The sequence below is a fragment of the Schistocerca nitens genome, chromosome 3, assembly GCF_023898315.1.
Source record: "Schistocerca nitens isolate TAMUIC-IGC-003100 chromosome 3, iqSchNite1.1, whole genome shotgun sequence".
In the NCBI taxonomy this organism is placed as follows: domain Eukaryota; kingdom Metazoa; phylum Arthropoda; class Insecta; order Orthoptera; family Acrididae; genus Schistocerca; species Schistocerca nitens.
This window is the reverse complement of record NC_064616.1, coordinates 81,459,556-81,480,487: the sequence shown is the minus strand read 5'-3', so window position 1 is coordinate 81,480,487 and position 20,932 is coordinate 81,459,556. Positions and strand designations below refer to the sequence as shown.

The 20,932-nt window shown below is 38.2% G+C and overlaps 1 protein-coding gene across 8 annotated transcripts in view; it reads left to right on the top strand.

The window, feature by feature from the left end:
- LOC126249523 (dehydrodolichyl diphosphate synthase complex subunit DHDDS) overlaps nucleotides 1–20,932 on the top strand; it is a 158,366-nt gene that overhangs the window by 103,177 nt on the left and 34,257 nt on the right. Inside the window, exons 1-3 of one of the 8 annotated variants that reach the window (XM_049951181.1) lie at nucleotides 3,452–3,584; nucleotides 3,742–3,830; nucleotides 3,977–4,150. In XM_049951181.1, the coding sequence (XP_049807138.1) occupies nucleotides 3,990–4,150 (161 nt within the window). In that variant the 5' untranslated portion in view covers nucleotides 3,452–3,584; nucleotides 3,742–3,830; nucleotides 3,977–3,989. Of the gene's footprint in view, nucleotides 1–3,451; nucleotides 3,585–3,718; nucleotides 3,871–3,976; nucleotides 4,151–20,932 lie in introns of those variants that run through there. The other 7 variants (XM_049951185.1, XM_049951187.1, XM_049951188.1 and 4 more) reach the window with 7 other exon arrangements.

The following is a 20,932-nucleotide window of genomic DNA, read 5'->3' as shown; positions in this document are numbered from 1 at the left end:
CGCTGGTGGAAGGTTTTATTGTCTTAATAGATCATCGCTCTTGTCCTGCCGATGTATTGTTTTACTTACCTGGCATTTCGTGGTTGATTCTCCCAAGTATTCGCCAATTTTGTCCTCGAGAGGGATGTCCTCTGTAGCACAGCACTGCACATTCAACTTGTTCGTCACTATTTCTTGGATCTGTTTTATAACTAAGTCCTTCCCAAGTCTGTTCAGATGTAAGCCAAGAGATGTGTGGTATCTTTTTCCTACACAGCTTATGTCCACAAATGTAATATTTTTGAATCTCGTGCATATATGTAGGATCTATTTATTTGCGCTTCGCACTTTTTTTATTAACACACGACCAGACTGGCAAGGCATATCGATGTGGAACAGAGAAGACGATCACATCTGAACTTCACAGATCATGTAGACTTCTTTTAAGTGAGATCACTAGGTCTTTGTTTCGTCTTTTGCTACGTCATTTGCTCCTGCTAAGAACAAAAAAAGTCGTTATTTGTTGTTGCTGTTTTCATGTTATGGTTCATGGAAGTCACTGCCTGAGTTATTAACGTTATATTACATTTTATAGTTTCTGGAGCCTCTCATTAACAATTCCGTTTCCATATGTACTTTACCCAATGTTCTATAGATTTCAAGGCCATACCCTTGGACAAAAAGGAAGTCACCGACAACGTTAACAGTTACAGGCCTGTGGCAGAGCTTAGTGGTTTCTCAAAGATCTTTGAGAAGCTCTTTTATAATATGTTCATGTAGGTCATGGTCATGGTTGAAGGTGTCAATGAGGACAAAGTTCGTTTCATTCAGTACGAATGTTTACTACATATTTAGTGGCTGTAACAGTTTCAACTGACAAGTCATCATCAATAGTCCATAATTATTTCTTGGCCTTTCACTGAGTCAAAGCATTCTAGGAGTCATCATTTCCTTTAGGCTCTCACTAGGCGACTAAAGGACTTCGATGTAAACATTGTCCAAGAAATATTTATAGGCATTGACTGAAATAAAGTTTACAGCTCTTTTATAATAGACTTCAGAAGTTTATAAATAAACATCATTGCTGTTAGATTACCAGCAATGGCTTTAAGCAATTTACATACACAACAACTTTTGTCTATGAGTACCTACACACTGTCCACACCGTTCTATAAGCCATAGATGGAAAGGAAATGGCTACTGCAATATTTCTGATTCGTTCCAAAGTTGGAAAGAGGGGAATTAGAGGTACTCCAAATGAATGAATTAGATCATATCTCGCTAAATGTTCTTGAGGAAGACATAACCACTGGAAATATCAGGAGAACAATAATACACTAGGGGTCTATATTAGATGCAAACTTCTTTCAGACTGTTTCAGAAGCGATGGATAATAATTCACACATTGAAGGTACAGGCCGAAGGTAGCTAAAAAGCTCCAATAAAGATGGGTCCATAAATCAACTGTTGCCAAGGTATCACATTAATTGGAACTGTGAACAAACTGGGTAGTGCGGCATTTATGTTGGTATCTTAAGGTTTGGGATCTACTATCTCTTTGTTTATGCACATGCAACTCCTTCCCTTTAACCCTCTGTGTACAGTGCTGTACCAGCCTCACAGTCAGTTGTGAACATGAAGGTACCATTGACAGAGGGTACAGAAATGAAGAGCATGCTGACATGCATTTCATGTAAGGAAAAGCAAATGGCAGTGCCCTTGAGACTGCACGATTGTATGAAGAAGCTTTTCCTCTCTCCAGGCAGGCCGACAGGCGTACATTTAGCCGTTACCTCGGCACCTTAGAGAAACTGGGAGTTTTGCACACCATGTACAAGAAGGTCGACCCAGATCCATAACACCCGATGCTGAGGAAAGGGTTTTACGAATGGTACACGAATGTCTGAGTACTTCAACAAGGAGGATTGTTACCTAAGAGCGTGTCCTGAATCATAGCAGCGGATTTTACACGGGCAAGTACTCTATCCATATCACCTCCAGCGAGTGCAAGCCCTCAACAATGCAGACTTCCTTCCTAGAGAGAATTTCTGCCAATGGCTACAATAACAGTGTACCGTGAATCCCCTGTTTATAAGCAGTATTCTGTTCATGGGTCAGGCTTGATTTCCTCGTGATGGTATTTTTAACTACGATAACTGTCAGATTTTGGCTGATGTCAATCCTAATGCAACACACATATCACGACATCAGCAGCATTATTCATTGACCGCCTGGGCAGGACTGTGCAGAGAGCACATACTTGGACCACACTTCCTACCACAGAAACTAACCAGACAGCAGTACATGCGGCTCTTGCGGACCATACTTCCAGATGTACATGATGATATGCTACTGAACCAACGCCTGAATATATGGTTCATGCATGATGGTGCTCCAGAACATTTTCACTTACGAGTGCAGCGGCTTCTAACTCAGACATATGCTCAACATTGGATAAGTAGAGGAAGGCCTGTACCATGGCCTCCAAGGTCTACGGATTTAAGTCCCCTGGATTTCTGTGTGTGGGGTCATGTCAAAAGCCTGGTGTACATTGTCAAGGTCAACTCTATTGAGGAATTATTGCGGAATTGTGCACAAAGAATTCGTCCCACACAACCAAACGGTGAATTCCGCGTACTACTGTGACGTTTTGCGTCGGCTCCGTGAAAACGTGCGACGACGACGGCCCGAAATTTGGCGTCAAGGGAACTGGCTGCTGCATCACAACAACGCGCCCTGTCACACGTCCTTGCTCATCAGGACCATTTTGGCAAAAAACAACACGACGGTTGTACCCCACCCACCGTACTCGCCAGATTTGGCACCTTGCGACTTCGCGCTATTCCCAAAACTGAAACTAAAGTTGAATGGCCGTCGGTTCGACACTCTAGAGGGGATTCAAGAAGCATCGCTGGTGGTGATAAACACCCTCAAAGAACAGCTCTCCCAGAAAACGTTTGACCAGTGGCAGAAGCTCTGGGACCGCTGTGTAAGTGCGAATGGGATCTACTTCGAGGGTGATGGTGACCATTAGGTAAGGTTTCAAAAAAAGGCAGCACCAATCCCGAAAATTTTGGATAGCACCCCGTATGTGATACACCTTTGAATGATGCTCGAAATAATATATAGCAAATGAGGTGCAGGACATGTTTTCTAACTTATTTTGTTCCGTACTTTTAGACAAATCATTTAACAAAACATTTGACGAATTTTTTTATATTTTTTTTTCTTTATTTCTTCCCTTCTTTGCTTCTGAAATAACTAACGTGTATATCTGTATGACATCCTTTTTAAACTAATTCCTCTGCTGACTAACAAATAAATAAATTATAAAAGACTGTCAATACTGGATTTTCACAATTCAGTATTTATTAAAATTTTGATTATTTATTCCGTTCTGGAGAATAGTATCGGACATATACAGTAGGCTACATATCAGTCATCTACTGGCTTTCGATCTAAGTGTCGATATATCGATGAATCGATCAAATATGTTCACGTGACATCCATGTGTAGTGTGTACATTATAGCAATGTTAGCAAAAATGTGTGTAAATAAAACGTTGCAAAAAGCTCAGACAGAAAAACGGCCTATGTCATGAAATAGTATGGCTTGATTTTTATTTATGCATCCCTTTTCTGGTCTTGTCTTAAGCCACTGCGCGAGTTGTTATGATGTCACATATGTGTTTGTTGCATAGTTTACACAGAAGTAAGATATGAATATAATTTGTTTCTCTCTGCAGTACATTCTCCATTACAGATCTGCGCGCAGCCTCGTGGTTTAATAGCATTCATATTTCAACATAGGTACCACCACACCAACAACCGAATTGTTTCATCGCAAGGAAGGTAAAGCCGGTAAATAAAACTTCATTTCATTGCTGTTGGTGTAAGTGCTTGCAGTAGTGATTTATAACGTGTTTTAACATAGCGCCAACAGGATGTGGTAGTCTTGTGCAGTGTTAACTGATTTTACACATTTGTTCCTTTTATAGATATCGTGTTTAAATGTCTTGGATACGGGAGAAAGGCCTAAATCTTTTGGAAATGTTATGTGTGGACATTGTCAAATATGGGGGTGTGCCGAAGCACGTTGCGTTTATAATGGATGGAAACAGAAGGTTCGCAGAAAAAACTAAAGTGAAGAAGATAGAAGGACACACAAAAGGGTGAGTTTAGGTTAGTTGTCAGTATTGTATTACCTACGCCCGTATTGATAGAGTCGTAACAAAGTATTTTTCCTAAACTTCAATTACCCATTAAAAAAAGTACGTTATAATTTTGAGTGTCACACAGAATAATCTGTTTTTATTGTCGGTGTTAATAATAGGAACGGCGTACTCTCTAAGTATGAGAATATTCGTATCACACAATGCTTTTTTTTGTGCCTTTTATACCTTTACTGAACGTATTGTTTTAAAGTTGTAGTTGGCATTTCCATCATGGTTGTTAAATCAAATAAGCAATGTCTTCAATCCTGCCGGCTGCAGCCGTTTTTAGATGGCTTTGGACACTCTCTGACATCTATACATTTGTCAGAGTGTCTTCTTGTTATTTCACTTTTTACCGTGAGTTTCTAATAGATTCCTAATATGTGTCACATCAGATTATGTTGGTGAAACTAATCCATATAATGTCTCAATCATCTCACTTTGTATAAGATTTTTATATGGTGTATTTTCTCCAATTTGAACAGTTAAAATAGACATACTGAACTGAAGTTAACTGTCTGCCTTATTAGGTTCTTATTAAGTTTGTTTCCCGAGACCAAATTTGAAACTGTGTGTAATGTGACCTCTGCCATACCACAGTTGCATTGTTACTCGCTTGCTATGCAGATTGAATCAATAGACTTAGGCTGTTGATGCCAAAGGCACAATGTGGTATTGGCAATGAGAAGAATCATGTCAAACCGATGGTAGTCCTTTGGTTACCAGCTTGCTGAATGGTATGAGATGTATGTAGCCTTAGGCTTTTTTATTCCCCTTGATGAACCCACATTAAGAGAAGGTGATGCATTGGGTGGTTGTTGGAAAACCTTGTACATGAGAGTTTGCTGCATACTGCTATTAGACATACCTTCTGAAGTTTTCCATTTTTTATGTTAGATGGTCCATAGTTCCATTTTGTTTAAATTAATGTATGGCATGGGTATTATTTCCTGTCCTCTCCAAGTATGGCAACAGTTCATAACTTTTCCATCACCGAGCAAGGTGGCATGGTGGTTAGCACATTAGATTTGCATTCTGGAGGCTGGTGGTTCAAACCCGCATCCAGCCATCCTGATTTAGGTTTTTGTGATTTCCCTAAATCGCTTGAGGCAAATGCCGGGCTGGTTCCTTTGAAAGTGCACGGCCAACTTGCTTCCCATCTTTCCCTTATCTGATGAAACCGATGACCTCACTGTTTGTTCCCCTCCCCCAAATCAACCAACCAACCAGCTTTCCAGTTTTGACACCAATCTCTATACTCTTCCAGTGTTGCAGTTCTCTGTCACACAACAAGTGCATGTAGCCTATATATTTTGTGTCAGTAGCCCTCTGGACTCATGGTATGTCAGTTATACATTACAAAAAAATCATTTTCATTTCCCTTTGCACTTTAATCAATAAACTACTGATATAGTAGCCTGTTACATATCTCTCTCCCCCCTGAATCTCAGTTTTGGGGGCTCAACTGATCTGTAGCATACATAGCATGAGGTATAGATTATGTTGGGAGGTGAATCCAGTGAATGACTGTTAACTAAAGGTGTACATTTTTCCATGTTTAATATTTTCTCATTATGGGACACTGAGGAATACTCGATATGACTTGTCAGCTTTGATTAGTGACATAGGAAAACGTGACAAACACTGTGAACTATATAGCGACATGATGTCATTGGCAATTTTTTCAAACTTGCTAAGGTACAGATCAGTCAGTCACAACAACCAGGTATTTTTAGCATCACATTCGTTGGCTTTGCCAACTCTCAACCAAACTGTCACCTTCCAACCTAACCTAGATCTTGGGCAAAGCTACAGATTAGTCTTTCGCGACATCTGAGTATTTTTACTATCATATTTATTGGCGAAGCCAATTCACAATCAAACTGTAACCTTTCAACGCAACCCATACCTTGGACTAAGCTACAGATTTGTATGTCACCACAACCAGTTTGTTTGCTTTCAAATTTGTGGGCTTCGCCTACAAAACTGTGAACATATGCACCAATTGAAAAATCAAAGGGTGGGGAGCAATAACATAACTCCTATCTCCTGTTACCTAGTAATCGGTTTTGCTGCTGTCATGTGTATACACTAATGATTAAGCTTTCAGCATGGCAAAGTGTTCATAATTTCGTGGTCCATTAACCTGTTGCTCCTTATATTACATTACATTATTACGTATTAAACAACCTGAATCATATTGCATGGATTCCACAGAAAGAGCATTCTAGAATGTAGAAAGAAGCCAAAGATGTACATTATATTTAAGTGCAATACAATAAAATGAGTTTATAAAATACTACAGTATTATAAAACTTGTATTAATTCCAATGTTCTCTGTGAAGCGTAGCACAGTGATCAAAAAATTAATCATTCTGAAGAGACATCACACTAATACTGGGTAACACTGCATCTAATCTTAATAATGGCTGGAATTTGGCAAGGATGTGTCCCCCGCCTCCCCAAGTATCTTCAGGTATGCCATACCCAGCTGAAACCATTCATCGATGAATGTATCCTCTGATGAAGATGTAGATTGCTATGTTTCACCAGCTGTTCAATATAATCTCACACATTTTATTTGGGATTAAGATCAGATAGTCAAGCAGGCCAGTCAAGGTGTGAAAGCGTTCCTGAGTGTTCATCAAACCAGGAAAGTAGGGTTGCAGTCCTGCGAATACGGCTACTGTCGTCTCATAAGATGAGAGAGTCTATGGCATATTCATTTTGGAGTTGCAGAACAAAGGTCAACACTAGGTCACTGAGAATGTTGAAATAAACATTCTGGTTCAAGTTTACAGTAACATAAACGAATGAGTGGTTGCAAATCATAATCTTAAAATACCTCCAAAAGGTCACAGAACTGCCTTTGGCCTGATATACACCCTCCACACAGTGCAGATTAAATGCCTCAGTGGGTCTTTGATGCACTCAGTGCATTGCATCATTTGAAAGAGTTAAAAATCACAATTTGTTGGACCACACTATATGTCTCCATTCAACTACTGTCCAATTTCTGTAATGTTTGGACCATTGAAGATGTTCAGCCTTATGTAACCCTGTGAACAATGCTCTTCTGTGAAATATTTGACTCCAAATGTACATCACAGTGTTCACTCGGAAAATGATTGGTGTGGACTTGCATTCACTGGTGACAGAAATTTTTGTAGGGTTTGAAATTGATTGTCATTGACACTTGTCTCTGGTCCTTATAAGTTAGGATATTTGTACAGTCACTGTTGTTATGCCATGTAACATGGTTGTGAATGGTACACCAGTCTTTGTATACATGTTGGACAGTCCATCTTGATACGAATTTGTCAGATTCATTCAGTGAGTGGTCATGGGCACGTCAAATCACAGTAGGTATATTTTGGCACTTGAACCCATCTTACTGCATGTATTCCATACAGTCAATTGCTATATACACCGATCAGCCAGAACATTATAACTACCGACCTACTATCGATATATACCCATCCGGGCGATAGCTGTGTCACCTGGCGAGGAATGACTGCTAGTCAGACACACAGTGCGTGTAGTATCGGTGAGAATGCTGTCTGTGTGTAGAATGGGGAAGGAATTTGACTGAGGGCAGATTGTGATCACCTGAAGGCTTTGCACGAGCATTTCAGAAACTGCACAACTTGCCGGGTGTCCGAGAAGTGCTGTGGTGAGTGTCTTCAACGCATGGTGAAACCGTGTCAGGATGTCGTGGGGTTGGGTGGCCACCCCTCATTACAGATGTTGGACGTCATAGACTGGGCAGACTGGTAAAACAGGACAGGCAGCAGACTGTGGTGGAACTAACATAAGATTTTAATACTGGGCAGAGTACAACGTGTTTGAACACTCCTAGTGATGGGCTTCTGCAGCCGATGACCCGTGCATGTGCAAGTGTTAACACCATGACTGGAATGGGCATGTGACCATCGCTACTGGATGTTACTGCAGTGACAGTGTTGCACAGTCTTATGAACCCGATACGTTCTTCATCACAACGCCTTGATACATGTTCTGTGGAACAGAGACAGCCTGATGGCAGCTCCATTATGCTCTGGGAAACATTCACATGGACATCCGTGGGTCCAGTGGAGCTTGTACAAGGCACCATGATGGCCAAGGAGTATCATACACTGGTTGCAGACCACATATTCCCCTTCATGAGGATCACGTTTCCTGATGGCAGTGGCATTTTTGAGCAAGATAATGTACCGTGTCACAAGGCCGGGAGTTTGATAGAATGGTTTCAGGAACACAATGGTGAGTTCCAATTGATGTGCTGGTCCTCTGAACTTGTGAGATCTGAACCCAATCGGTAACATCTGAGATACGATTGAACATGGTGACAGAGCTCATTGCCCCCCTCCCTGAAATTTATGGGAATTAGGTGACTTGTGTGTGCAGTTGTTAACTCCCTCCGGCAACCTACCGAGGCCTCATTGCTTTCGGGTTGTGGCTTGTTGCCACAGTTACCTGTGCCCAAGTTAGACATACTAGCTGTTAGGTAGGTGGTCATAATGCTCTGGCTGATCAGTGTACACATCATTTAACTCAGTCAGTGGTAGAGGGTCACCTAACTGCATGGTACCTTCTACCTCATCTGAAATGACCAGCATGCTCTTTCAATTTAGTGTTTTGTCTGGTGAGCTTACACTTCAATAAAGTTTATTTATTTATTTGAGATACATATTCCACAGATCCAGTATGGCGTGATTCCGCATAGATGTGGAATGAGTCAAAGCAGATACAATAATAGATATCATACAATACAATACATACTGGTATATTACACATGGTAGATGAAGATAATAAACAATACAATACAAAAAAACAATAGTGATAAAAACAATACAGATGCAATGACAAAGGAAATAGTCTGAATTACTACTCAAATTATTTATCTCTGCTGAAGAATTCATCTAAGGAGTAGAAACATTTTTCCAGCAGGAATTCCTTTAGCTGTTTTAGTAGCATTTTATTTTCTTTTAGACACTTTATATTACTCGGGAGTGCTTTAAAGATTTTTGTACTTGTTTACTACCCCTTTTTGTAACAGAGGCAGATTTTTCCGTTCACAGTGCCACCTTTTTGTCTTGTAATAATGATGGCATGCCTCATTTGTTTCATATTCAGAGGAATTGATAAGTGTGAAAGCCACGAGTGAGAAGAGATATTGTGAGGTAGTGGTTAAAAATTGCGACATGAGATTCTTGGAAGAACACTACATATAATTTGGACTACTTTTTTTTGGCTTACAAAAAATTTTTTTGAAAGTGGTGAGTTGCCCCAAAAGATAATTCCATAGCACATCACTGAATGAAAGTAGCCGCAATATGCAGATTTTGATACATTGATGTCTCCAATTTTGGAGATTATTTGGATGTCAAATGTTGCTGAGCTAAGCTTTTTGGTGTTTGCTGTATGTGGAATTCCCAGTTGAGCCGGTCATCTATGTGAACGCCTAGGAACTTTGTGCACTTAATGCTCTGTAACTGTTGGCTCTCATGTGCGATGTTAATCTCTTCTGGGCTTATGTAACTGGATTGGAACTGCATGTAATTTGTTTTACTGAGGTTTATTGCTAGAGAATTTGCTGTGAACCAGTTCAGAGCATTTGCAAGTGCTTGGTTTGCATTTAACTCTACACCAGTGGAGGTTTTGCTGGCTGTCACTATACTTGTCATCTGCAAACATTGTGATATTGCTAACACTGTTTGAGGACAGATGTAGATCATTAATATATATAATAAATAGGATGGGACCAAGGACTGAACCTTCTGGAACTCCATGATGTACTGTTCCCCAGTCACTCTATCGCCTCTTACTTGTAGGTTGTTAACGCTTAATACTATGTTTTGTTGTCTGTCTTCTAAATATGATCTGAGCCAGCTGCCCATTTGTCCACGGATTCCATATTGGGCTGCTTTTCCCAAAAGTATTCTGTGATCGACGCAGTCGAAAGCCTTAGTCAGGTCACAGAATATGCCAACGGGTAATTTTTTTTCTTGTCGAGGCATTCTAAAACGTTATTTGTAAGTGCATAAATTGCTTCGGTTGTAGATACACCTGATCTGAAACCAAATTGTTGTTTACTAATTAGTACAAATTTTTCTAGGTGATTGACAATCCTGATGTATACTAATTTTTCAAATACTTTAGAAAATGCTGTTAAAAGAGAGATAGGACGTAGTTGGAAACATCTGTGGGATCACCTTTTTTGTAGAGGGGCTTCACAGTAACGTACTTCGTTCTGTCAGGGAAGATACCTTGCATTGAATATATGAGCTATAACTTTAGCGAGTTCATTACATCTGGCTTTTAGCAGTTTGCTGGAAATATTGTCTACACCCGAAGAATTTTTACTTTTTATAGAAAATATGGTTTTTCTTACTTCTTGTACAGGTATGGGGGCCATACCTATCATACCTATAGAGTTAGGGAAAAGTTCTTTCAGAGTTTTTATTGGCTTTTCTGAAGAGCCTTTGCATGCTGTTTTCTCAGCAACAGTTAAAAAGTGCTCATTAAAGATTTTAGCTACAATATCTTGATTTTGAACTAGCTAACCTTCAACGTTAAGAGCAATATTTTGCGTCTTGTTGGGGTAATTTGCACCAGTCTCATTTCGTATCACTTCACAATAGTTTTGATTTTATTAGTGGAGTTATTAATTTTTGAACACAGATACATACTTTTTGATTTCTGAATGACTTTGTTCAATATTTTACAGTATTTTTAATAGTTATTTAAAAGGTTAAGGTCATCTGATTTTTTTAGGCAATGTACAACTCTTTCTTTTGCATGAAATCCTAATTCCAGTGGTAATCCAAAGCTTGTTGGTGGATTTTTTAGTATGGCTTTTATATATTCTTTTTGGAAAGGTACTTTCAAATATTAAAGCCATTTCACTACTGAAAAGGTTGTATTTGGAATTGGCATTTTCTACATTATATACTGGACCCCAGTCTACGTTTTGGGGACGTGATTTGAAGATCTCAATAGTTTCATCAGTAGATTTCCTAGTAATTTTCTGGTTGGGACCACTATTAATCTCACAAATACTTGAAATGTTGATGGTGAGTCTTTGTCCACCATGGTCTGAGAGAGACCATGACAGCTGTATCATCAGTCTTGGTTATGTCAATAAATACATTATCAATTAATGATTTTGTTCATGAAGTTTCTAGTGGGAAAATTTACAGCAGAAGCAAGATTATATGAGGACATAAAGTTCTGAAGGTCTATTCTGTCTTTGGAGTTCATTAGGAAATTTGCATTGAAGTCACCAACAACTAGGACACCTCTACTGAATTTAAATATGTATATTAAGAGTGCATCTAACTGTTTCCAAAAAAATGCTAACGTTACCTGAAGGTGCCCTGTATAAAGCTACTACTGCTATATAAGAATTATTTAAAGCCAACTCTATATCACACACTACAAACTGTTGATCTATACAACTGTTGATCCATCATGTTCAGAGAGACCATGACAGCTATATCATCAATCTCATTAATTACACTGCATGTGGTGCTGCTTCTGACATAAATCACTACTCCACCTTTTTCTATGAATTTTCTACAGTAATATGTTTTATCTATAGCAAGTTTTTCAATATCTGACATAACATGGTGCTCACTAAAGCACAGAACATGGGCACAATCTATACCTTGTGGCTCCTGGATATTAATTAAGAGCTCATTAATCTTTTTGCTCAGGCTACATATGTTTTGCTGGTAAATAGTCAGATTTTGATTTCCAGAACCACTTACACATTTATCCCTAAAAAAGAAATATCAGTTGACAGAGTGGGTTTGGTATTTTTCACTAGCCATTTATTCAAGTTGGTCTGTTTCCATGTACTGGGAGACTGGGAAGAATCAGCTTTACCTGGTGTTTTCAGCAGCCGTTTGTCCAATGTCATCTGTCTATACCCATTCCTGCAGTCTTTTTGTGTTGTGGAGCACTCATTCTTCAAATGTGTGTGTTTTGAGTATACATTGTTCCTAGCATTTGTGACGATTTCACAAATAATGGACGCTAAGTGACTTTTTCCACGCCGATTAAGGAGAAGGCCATGAGTGGTGTAAAGTTCTCTACTAAAATTTTGCACATTAACCATTTGTACATTTGCATAACATTTGCAAATTTCTGCATATTGACTGTTTGTATATGCTACTGCTCTGCTAACACACGAGAATTGAGGCAAGTCATACCTGTGTGGAATATCGAGAACAATGATGTTTGAGTTATTTAGGTGGTTTAGAGCAGATTTTAAGGCATTAACAGCATGCAAACCATTGTTGTGTGCAAAGTCATTTGCACCCCCACAGATTACAGTGAAGTCTTCCTTCATTGTCTTTTGAGAAATATTGTTTACAGTTGAAAGCACTTGGTCAAAACAAGCGCCATGTTTAATAAAACGTGAAGCATTTGCTTCACTGTTTACGCTTTTTATTTCATGCGCAGGCCCTCTAAGATGACTATCACCCATTAAATGTACATTTATTCTTCTTGCTGAATTTGTTGTGTTGGTTAAATTAACTGTCATCTTGAATATTGACTTTACCTTGCTTCTGTTTACGAGTAATGGTTTTGGCTGGCGAGGTTCCACATTTTGCTTAATAACAGGCTTTTCTTTCAGATGATACATGATTTGATCTATTGTAGATAGGCCTACCGTTTTTTGGAGCATCGCAGGAGAATTTTACTAAAGACGAAATGTTCATGCTATGGTTAGTGTCACCGGTACACCCAGAATGTGTTGGAATAATTGAAATGGCGACGGAATCTTTGGTCACTGTGTACACTTTATTTCTGTCGAATTCACTTACGCCCTGCTTGGCATTTTTTAGTTTTCTATGATCATTTCCAAGACATTTGAGTCTATCAGCTAACACTTTGTTTTCTGCCAAGGATCTGTGCACAATTTCTTGCAACGAATTGATAGTTTCAACTAGTTTTGCTTTGTCAGGATTGACTTCACATGTTATACACTTACATTTTGAGCTGGATGATTTTTCACTGCAGTTTCTGTGTGTGTGTGTGTGTGTGTGTGTGTGTGTGTGTGTGTGTGTGTGTGGCACTAGACTTGAAACTTTCTGAAGCACTTTTGTTGATCATCTTCTAGCTATTGATGCCGGATAACATTTGAAAATTCGAAATAACTAGAGGCACAAATTCACTAAACTTCTCAAATGCCGCCATCTTGTAAATAGTGGAAGGACTTGGTCAACAAAAGCACCCAAGATGGTCAGAAAGACTTATTTTAGATGTGCAATTTGTATATTGCACTCTGGACATAGTGTAAGCCCAATAATTTTATTTTTTGACACTAATATTGTTAGGCGTTTTGTGGTTGTCATATTTTCAGACTCAAAATTTTCAGTTATAGTAACTTCTTGTAATGCTGATAGACTGAATTCTTGAATTTACCATAAGAAGGGGCTGTCCTCACACTGCAGTCTACAAGAATGCTTCTTTGAGTGCCAGCATTCCTTTTTCAGTGTTATACTATTAACACAGTAAATTTTACCTTCCCTTTCCTATTTCAGATGTAGACTACGACTCATAGAACCTCAAACTGTGAAGAAACTTGATGAGAATTATACCATTGTTAAATCGTGTGTCTGAGAGAGGCAGTCAGTGTATCCTAATCCCTGTCAATACTGTTTCCTGAATAATGGTGAACTATCAGTTGGTGATCAGTTTGTCATCATGATTATACTATTGAATACAACTTACACAAAGATACTAGTTCCTCCATTACTTTGCTGGAAGTTAGTGAACAGGGTAATTCTTACCAAATTATTCAACAGCTGGACCTCATTCATTCCCTGACAACTGCTTCACAGTAGGACTGTCCTTGCATTTCTTACTTTCTCCAAATTCCTACTGAACCTAGAGTACACCAACATCTACCAAAGTAATATTTTTGTTTCCATTGACAGAACTGCCTGTTACTGTTCTTTCAGTTATGCTCATATTTCATTTTATTGTTATCAGTTCTCATGTCTCACCCTCCCTCCACCCCGTATGCCCCCACCCCATTCCAGTTTCTCCCAAGCATAGTAATTCTTTGGTGATGAAGCAGAAGTACTGTGAATGCAGGACATGAAGCGCATGTATTGGCATGTAAATGTTATTATTGTGTAAGATTGTGTGCCATGTGATAGTGAATTAATCGCTCATTGGTAAATTAACCATGGTTTAAAATCAGTAAAATTATTTATTTATGTGTTGATTTTTGCATATGATCATAGTGGAAAAAAGTTGAAATTTAGAGAAATTGATAATATTTTTACCAACAAGTAAGTTTTGGCTACACAGCCATTAGGCAGAGATGAGAACTGAAAAGTGCAGTGTTTGTCTGGTTTACCACAGGACCTAACAGGTTCAGAAAGCTCATTAATATCAGTGAAATTCTGTTTTCCAAGTGGAATCTATATCAGAAATATGTGGTGGTGGAGGTGCGTTTATAACTGTAAAACACCTGTATCTACATCACTACTCTGAAATTCACACTTAAGTGCCGGGAAAAGGGTTCTTGGAACCAAATTCAGACTATTTGTCTACCATTCCAGTCTGTAACAGTGTGTGGGGAAAATGAACATTTAAATGTTTCTGTGCAAGCTCTGGTTTCTCTTATTTTGTTATAATGATTGTTTTTTTTTTTTCCCTATGTAGATTGGCGACAATTTCACATTGAGAGGAAAAAGCTTGTGATAGAAATTTTGTGAAAAGCTCTTGCCATGGAAGAACTTTCTCCCTGTATGACAGCAGTGTTCCATAGGTTGCTAGAGGAACAAAGCTTTTCGTAGTGATTGTAAAAAAGCACAGGTCATTCATGTTTTAAAGATGTACAAAACAATAGGCCTATGTCACAGGCATTGGTCTGTTGTAGAATTCTGGAGCAGGTTTTATGTTCACATATTATGGCATTTCTGGAGACCAAAAATCTCCTCTATAGAAATCAACATGGGTTCCAAAAATGACAACCATGTGAGAACAGGCTTTCTCTTTGTTTGTCCACATGAGCCAGAAAGCAGTAAATACCAGCACCCACCTTAATGCCATGTACCTTCATTTCTGGAATGTTTTCTATACAGTTCTGTAGTACCAACTAATGAACAGATTACTACGTATGGAATATCAGCTGACCTGTGTGATTGGCTTGAAGAGTTTCTAGCAAACGGAACACAGCAGGTCATTCTTAACAAATGTGAAACTTGATTTGTGTGTACCCCAAGGTAGTGTCATAAGCCCATTACTTTTCATAATATATATAAATGATGCACTGGATAATACCAAAAGTTCCTTGAGGCTTTTCATAGACAGTGCTGTTTTATATAGATAAATCAGACTATTAGAAAAATTGTAATGAAATGCAGGAAGAATGCAAAGGATAGACGTGTGGTGTAGGGGTTGGCAGTTGCCCCTCAACGTAAAAAATATAATGTATTGAGCATAAATAGGCAGAAAGACTGATTATTGTAAGATTACACAATTGCATAACAGTCACTGGAAGTAGTCACATCTATCATCTAGGCATATGCATTCAGAGTTATTTGAAGTTGAATGTCAGCATAAAACTAATTGCAGTGAAGGCAGATTCCAGTCTCAGATTCCTTACCAGAATCTTCAGGAAGTGTAGTCCACCCATAATGGAAGTAGCTTACAAAACCCCCGTTTGACCAATAAATTCAATATGGTACAGGTAGTAAGTGTGAGACTGTCACAGAGCTGCTCAGCCAACTCCAGTTGTAGACACTGCAAGACAGGCCTTTTGCATCACAGTGTGGTTTATTGTTAAAATGCTGAAAGTATACATACCTTGAAGAGTCAATCAATATATTGCTTCCTCCTACATATACACACATCAAACCGAGCAAGGTGGCGCAGTGGTTAGCACACTGGACTCGCATTTGGGACGACGACGGTTCAATCCTGCGTCCGGCTATCCTGATTTAGGTTTTCCGAGATTTCCCTACATCGCTCCAGGCAAATGTCGGGATGGTTCCTTTGAAAGGGCACGACCGACTTCCTTCCCCATCCTTCCGTAATCCGATGAGACCGATTACCTCGATGTCTGGTCTCCTCCCCCGACAACAACCCAACCAACCCAACACGCATCAAAAAAAGTTTTGCATCACCTCGGTTCTGAGAGTTCCTGAACCTGTACAGAAAATTGGAATAGAGATCAACCTAAACATCATTTCCGGCCTTTTTATTGCTCATGAAAACCACACATTTAATGTTGTACCACAATATAGTGAGACCTTCAGAGGTGGTGGTCCAGATTGTTGTACACACTAGTACCTCTAATATCCACTAGCACGTCCTCTTGCATTGATGCACATCTGTGTTTGTTGTAGCACAAGTTCATCAAGGCACTGTTGGTCCAGATTGTCCTACCCTCAATTATGATTCGGTGTAGATCACTTGAGAAACCCCTGTGTACACTTCACACATTGTAGTTCAGAAACTAAATAGATAAGATATTTATGAACAAATGCTTCATTCTTCCACTGCAAGGACTCATCTAATCCAGCACCAGATGTGCCATCTGATTGTGACCTAGTGATGATAGCCATTAAGTTAAAACTATTAAATAAGTTAAAAAAATACACCATTCCAAACTTGCATAAAAGTTCCAAAAAGATAATCTAGGCAGTGATTAAAACATAACTTAACAGAAATGTAAAAGCACAAGAGCTGAAAATGTGAAAAGATCAACTATACAAGGTGTATCATAATTAATTTTATTAACACATGCAGTTCAGAGCACATGATACTGGAAGCAAAAAAGGCTAGTAAACATGGGCTCTAAAATGCATACCTTAAAAGCTATGAGCACTTGTTCATCTTCACTACTGTGAAACACACATCGTCTATTGAATAAGTGCTCATAGCTGTTAAGGTATACATTTTAGACCCCATGTTTACTAGATTTTTAAGTTTTTAGTATCATGTACTTACAGCTATATGCGTTTACGCACTTAATTATTACACACACTGTATAAATACATGTTAAGTTAATAAGGAGAAAAATTAGAACAATAAAAAATGAATAGCTAAGAGACAGGTGTGCAATTGTGAAAAAATTGTAGAGCTTTACTTGATAATTTTAATGTGCACAAAATTATAAACATGTGTGATACATAAGAAAATGTGTTCATCTATAACACTTACTCACTAAAATCAAATCATAACTGTGCAAACATTAGCATGAAAGTACTACTGTACTCACCTTTCTACTGATGAAACAGTAAAGAATGACACTGAGGTGAAAACGAGCTAACAGGCCCATCAATTACAAAAATGCAGATTGAGAATGCTATTCATGATGGGAAGAGTAAGAAGGAGAGGGGCTCAGATGAAATCTCAGAAGCACTATGTAAACTCTTTTACCACAGAAGCTTTACCATCCTTCAAATTTTGTAAAATGAGACATTATGCCATACTTTAAAAATAGCTATGTGAATTCTGTGATATTTGCCCAAGTTTGTTTACTAATTCACAGTTTGACTGTAGGAAATTTTTAAGTACAAAAGAATATACAGTTACGATACAAATACTGGTGCAGAAAATAATATGATTAAAGGTAAACATGTCTGTCTCTGTATCATGATAAAGCTTATGACAACACACAACAAAAATTGAAAGTGAAGTTGCTATAAATAATATCTGTAGGAATACTAAAAGAAATGTCGCTCAAATGCTAAAATTAATTTAAAAAAAAAGTGTGGTGATAATAACACAAGAACAAGCTATCACTTTGTCTTTTATAGTTTAAAATGAAGCAAGTACTGACTTTTGAGTATATACGTACTCTGCAAGCCACTGTTGGTATGCAGTAGGGCACCTTGTACCACTGCTAGCCATTTCCTTTTCTTTTACACTCGCAAACAGAGCAAGGGAAAAATGACTAGCTATATGCCTCTGCAAAAGCCCTAATTGCATTTATCTTTGTGGTTCTTATGCAAAACTTATGTTGGCAACAGTAGAATTGTTCTGCAGTCAGCTTCAAATGCCGGTTCTCTAAATTTTCATCATTAATGTTCTCCAAAAAGAATGTCATTTTCCTTCCAGGGATTCCCATTTGAGTTCATGAAGCATCTCCGTCATGCACATGTGTTGATCGAACCTACTGGTAACAAATCTAGTAGCCTAGCTCTGAATTACTTCGATGTCTTCCTGTAATTCAACCTTGTGTGGATCCCAAACACTCGAGCAGTATTCAAGAATGGGTTGCATTAGTGTTCTATATGTAGTCTCCTGTACAGGTTAACAACACTTTTCTAAAATTCTCCTAATAAACCAAAACCTACCATTCACTTTCCCTGCTACTGTCCTAATGTTCTCATTACATTTCATGTCTCTTTGCAGTGTTGCACCTAGATATTTAATCAACATGACTGTGTCAATCAGTACACTGCTGATGCTGTATTCAAACAGTGTGATATTGTTTTTCCTACTCATTGCATTAACTTACATTTTCATACTTTTATAGCAAGCTGCCATTGATTACATCAACTAGAAATTTTATCTAAGCCATGTTGTACCCTCCTACAGTCATTCAATGATGACATCTCCATGTACACCACAGCATAATTGGAAAACAGCCCCAGATTGCTGCCCACCCTATCTGCCATATCATTTATGTATATAGAGAATAAGAGCAGTCCTATCACACTTCCCTGAGGCACTCCTGACAGTAGCCTTGTCTGTGACAAACACTTGCCATTGAGGACAATGTACGGGGTTCTGTTACTTAAGAAGCCTTTGGGCCACACCCATATTGTGGAAGGTGCCTCTCTGAAGACTGGGCATCAGATATGGAGCTAAAATGTTGAGTACATTTCACGTGTAATGTTTCATAAAATTTAGTGAAGTGTATAGTAATGCAGACTTCAAATTGATTTTCAAATCTGGCTTACAAAATTTAGTGTCTGGTTGATACTACCGTATTTATGGACGGACGGACACAAGCACGCACTCACGCACGCCTGAATGTAAAAGTTACCACCATAAAAAAAGTTAGCAGCCTCTGTGATGTAAATTTACCATTCTGTGGATAGCACAAGTAACTGATATAGAAAATATGTGGTCAAGAACAATTTGGAGTTATTACTCACAATAAACAGAAGCAAAAGTAATTATGTAAAAACTAAAGTATCAACTGCTGCATTTGTGCACTGAAGGAGAAATAGCAGACCAAAATAAGGAGTCATGGTTGCAGATTATAAATTGGTGGACGGATTGTGAGTAGCTAAATACATTCTGCACACAATTGTGGATCAAGATAAGATTGATTATGTGCTCACAAACCTACAATAATGTAAGGGGCAGTTAAATGAAAACGAGACCCATGGAAAAAAGTAAACAAACTGTTTATTATTTCAAAAGCAATCACCATAACTGCTAATACTTTTATCCCACTTTGAGACAAGATGGTCAAGGCCTTCATGGAAAAATATGGAAATTGCATGGGGAGAGATCAGGATTGTATGGAAGATGTGTAAGTGCTTCTTAGCGGATCTTCTGCAGTGTACTCAAAACATCCTTGGCAACATGTGGATTCATCCGCTGTTGGGAAGCACTTATGCATCCTCCATACAGTCCCAATCCCTCTGCATGCAATTTCCATATTTTTGAAGTCCTGAAGAAAGACACGCCTAGCCACCAGTTTGCTGCAGATGAAGAGGTGCGCACCTGGGTACAATTATTGAAGTAATAAACAGTTTACTTACTTTTTTTCCATGTGTCTTGTTTTCAGTTGATTGCCCCTTATAGATACATGTCTGAAGAAGAAGAGGAAGAAGAAGAAATTCAGATGCTTAACTACTTGATGTCCCTACAAGCTGACTGTGGGTAAACATCACATGATTGTCTTACTGATTGCATTTTTGCAATTTCTAAGTGATGAACTACGCTAGAAAATTATATCACAATTCATTTATGTTTGCAAACATGCAGAATATTTAAAGATTTTGATATGTTTCCAAAACTTGCTCTTAGAATTGTAAAGTCGTTGAACTTCTGTTTGAACAGCTCAAAAACGTATTTCTTCCAGTTCATGTTTTCATCAGTATGTACATCCAAAAATCTGTAACACACTATCCTATTTGTGGATGCCTGCTCATATGTTACATAAATTATTAATGTTATCTTATTTGTTATACGGAAGAGAGTATACTGTGCTTTAGTTCAAAAATTAATGTGTTTTGATATGCAAAGAACTACATTTTTTCTTTCAAAATTATCATCAATAAATTTTTCTGTTGCTGTCACTCTCTTACAATTAATCATAACAATTCTGTTTTTCAAAAAGTACAAACTGTACTTCTTGCAGGATTACAGCTATCAACAATTGCTTATGTCTAGGGAGACACTTGCTATGTTCCTTGTAAAATTATCATACTTATGTTGTTATGTTATGCATAATTATTGTGAAGTTACTGATTTTACATTAGAGCTAGAACATTCCTGTTTTCTTTTTATATTTAAACATTTATGATGTCAGAAATTGCAGAGCTTGGGCAGATATTGTCGTAGTTGTATATGACTTTTTGATGAACTATTTGTGTAGCTTTTTCCTTGCTTTTCGTTCCTTCATATGGCAGCTGCACTTAGTCTGGTGCTATCAGTGTATGAATGTGTGATGTTATGTTGCACACATATACGTATGACCATCCCACTTTAACTAGAACCACTGTGTTTTTAATTTCCAACAACATT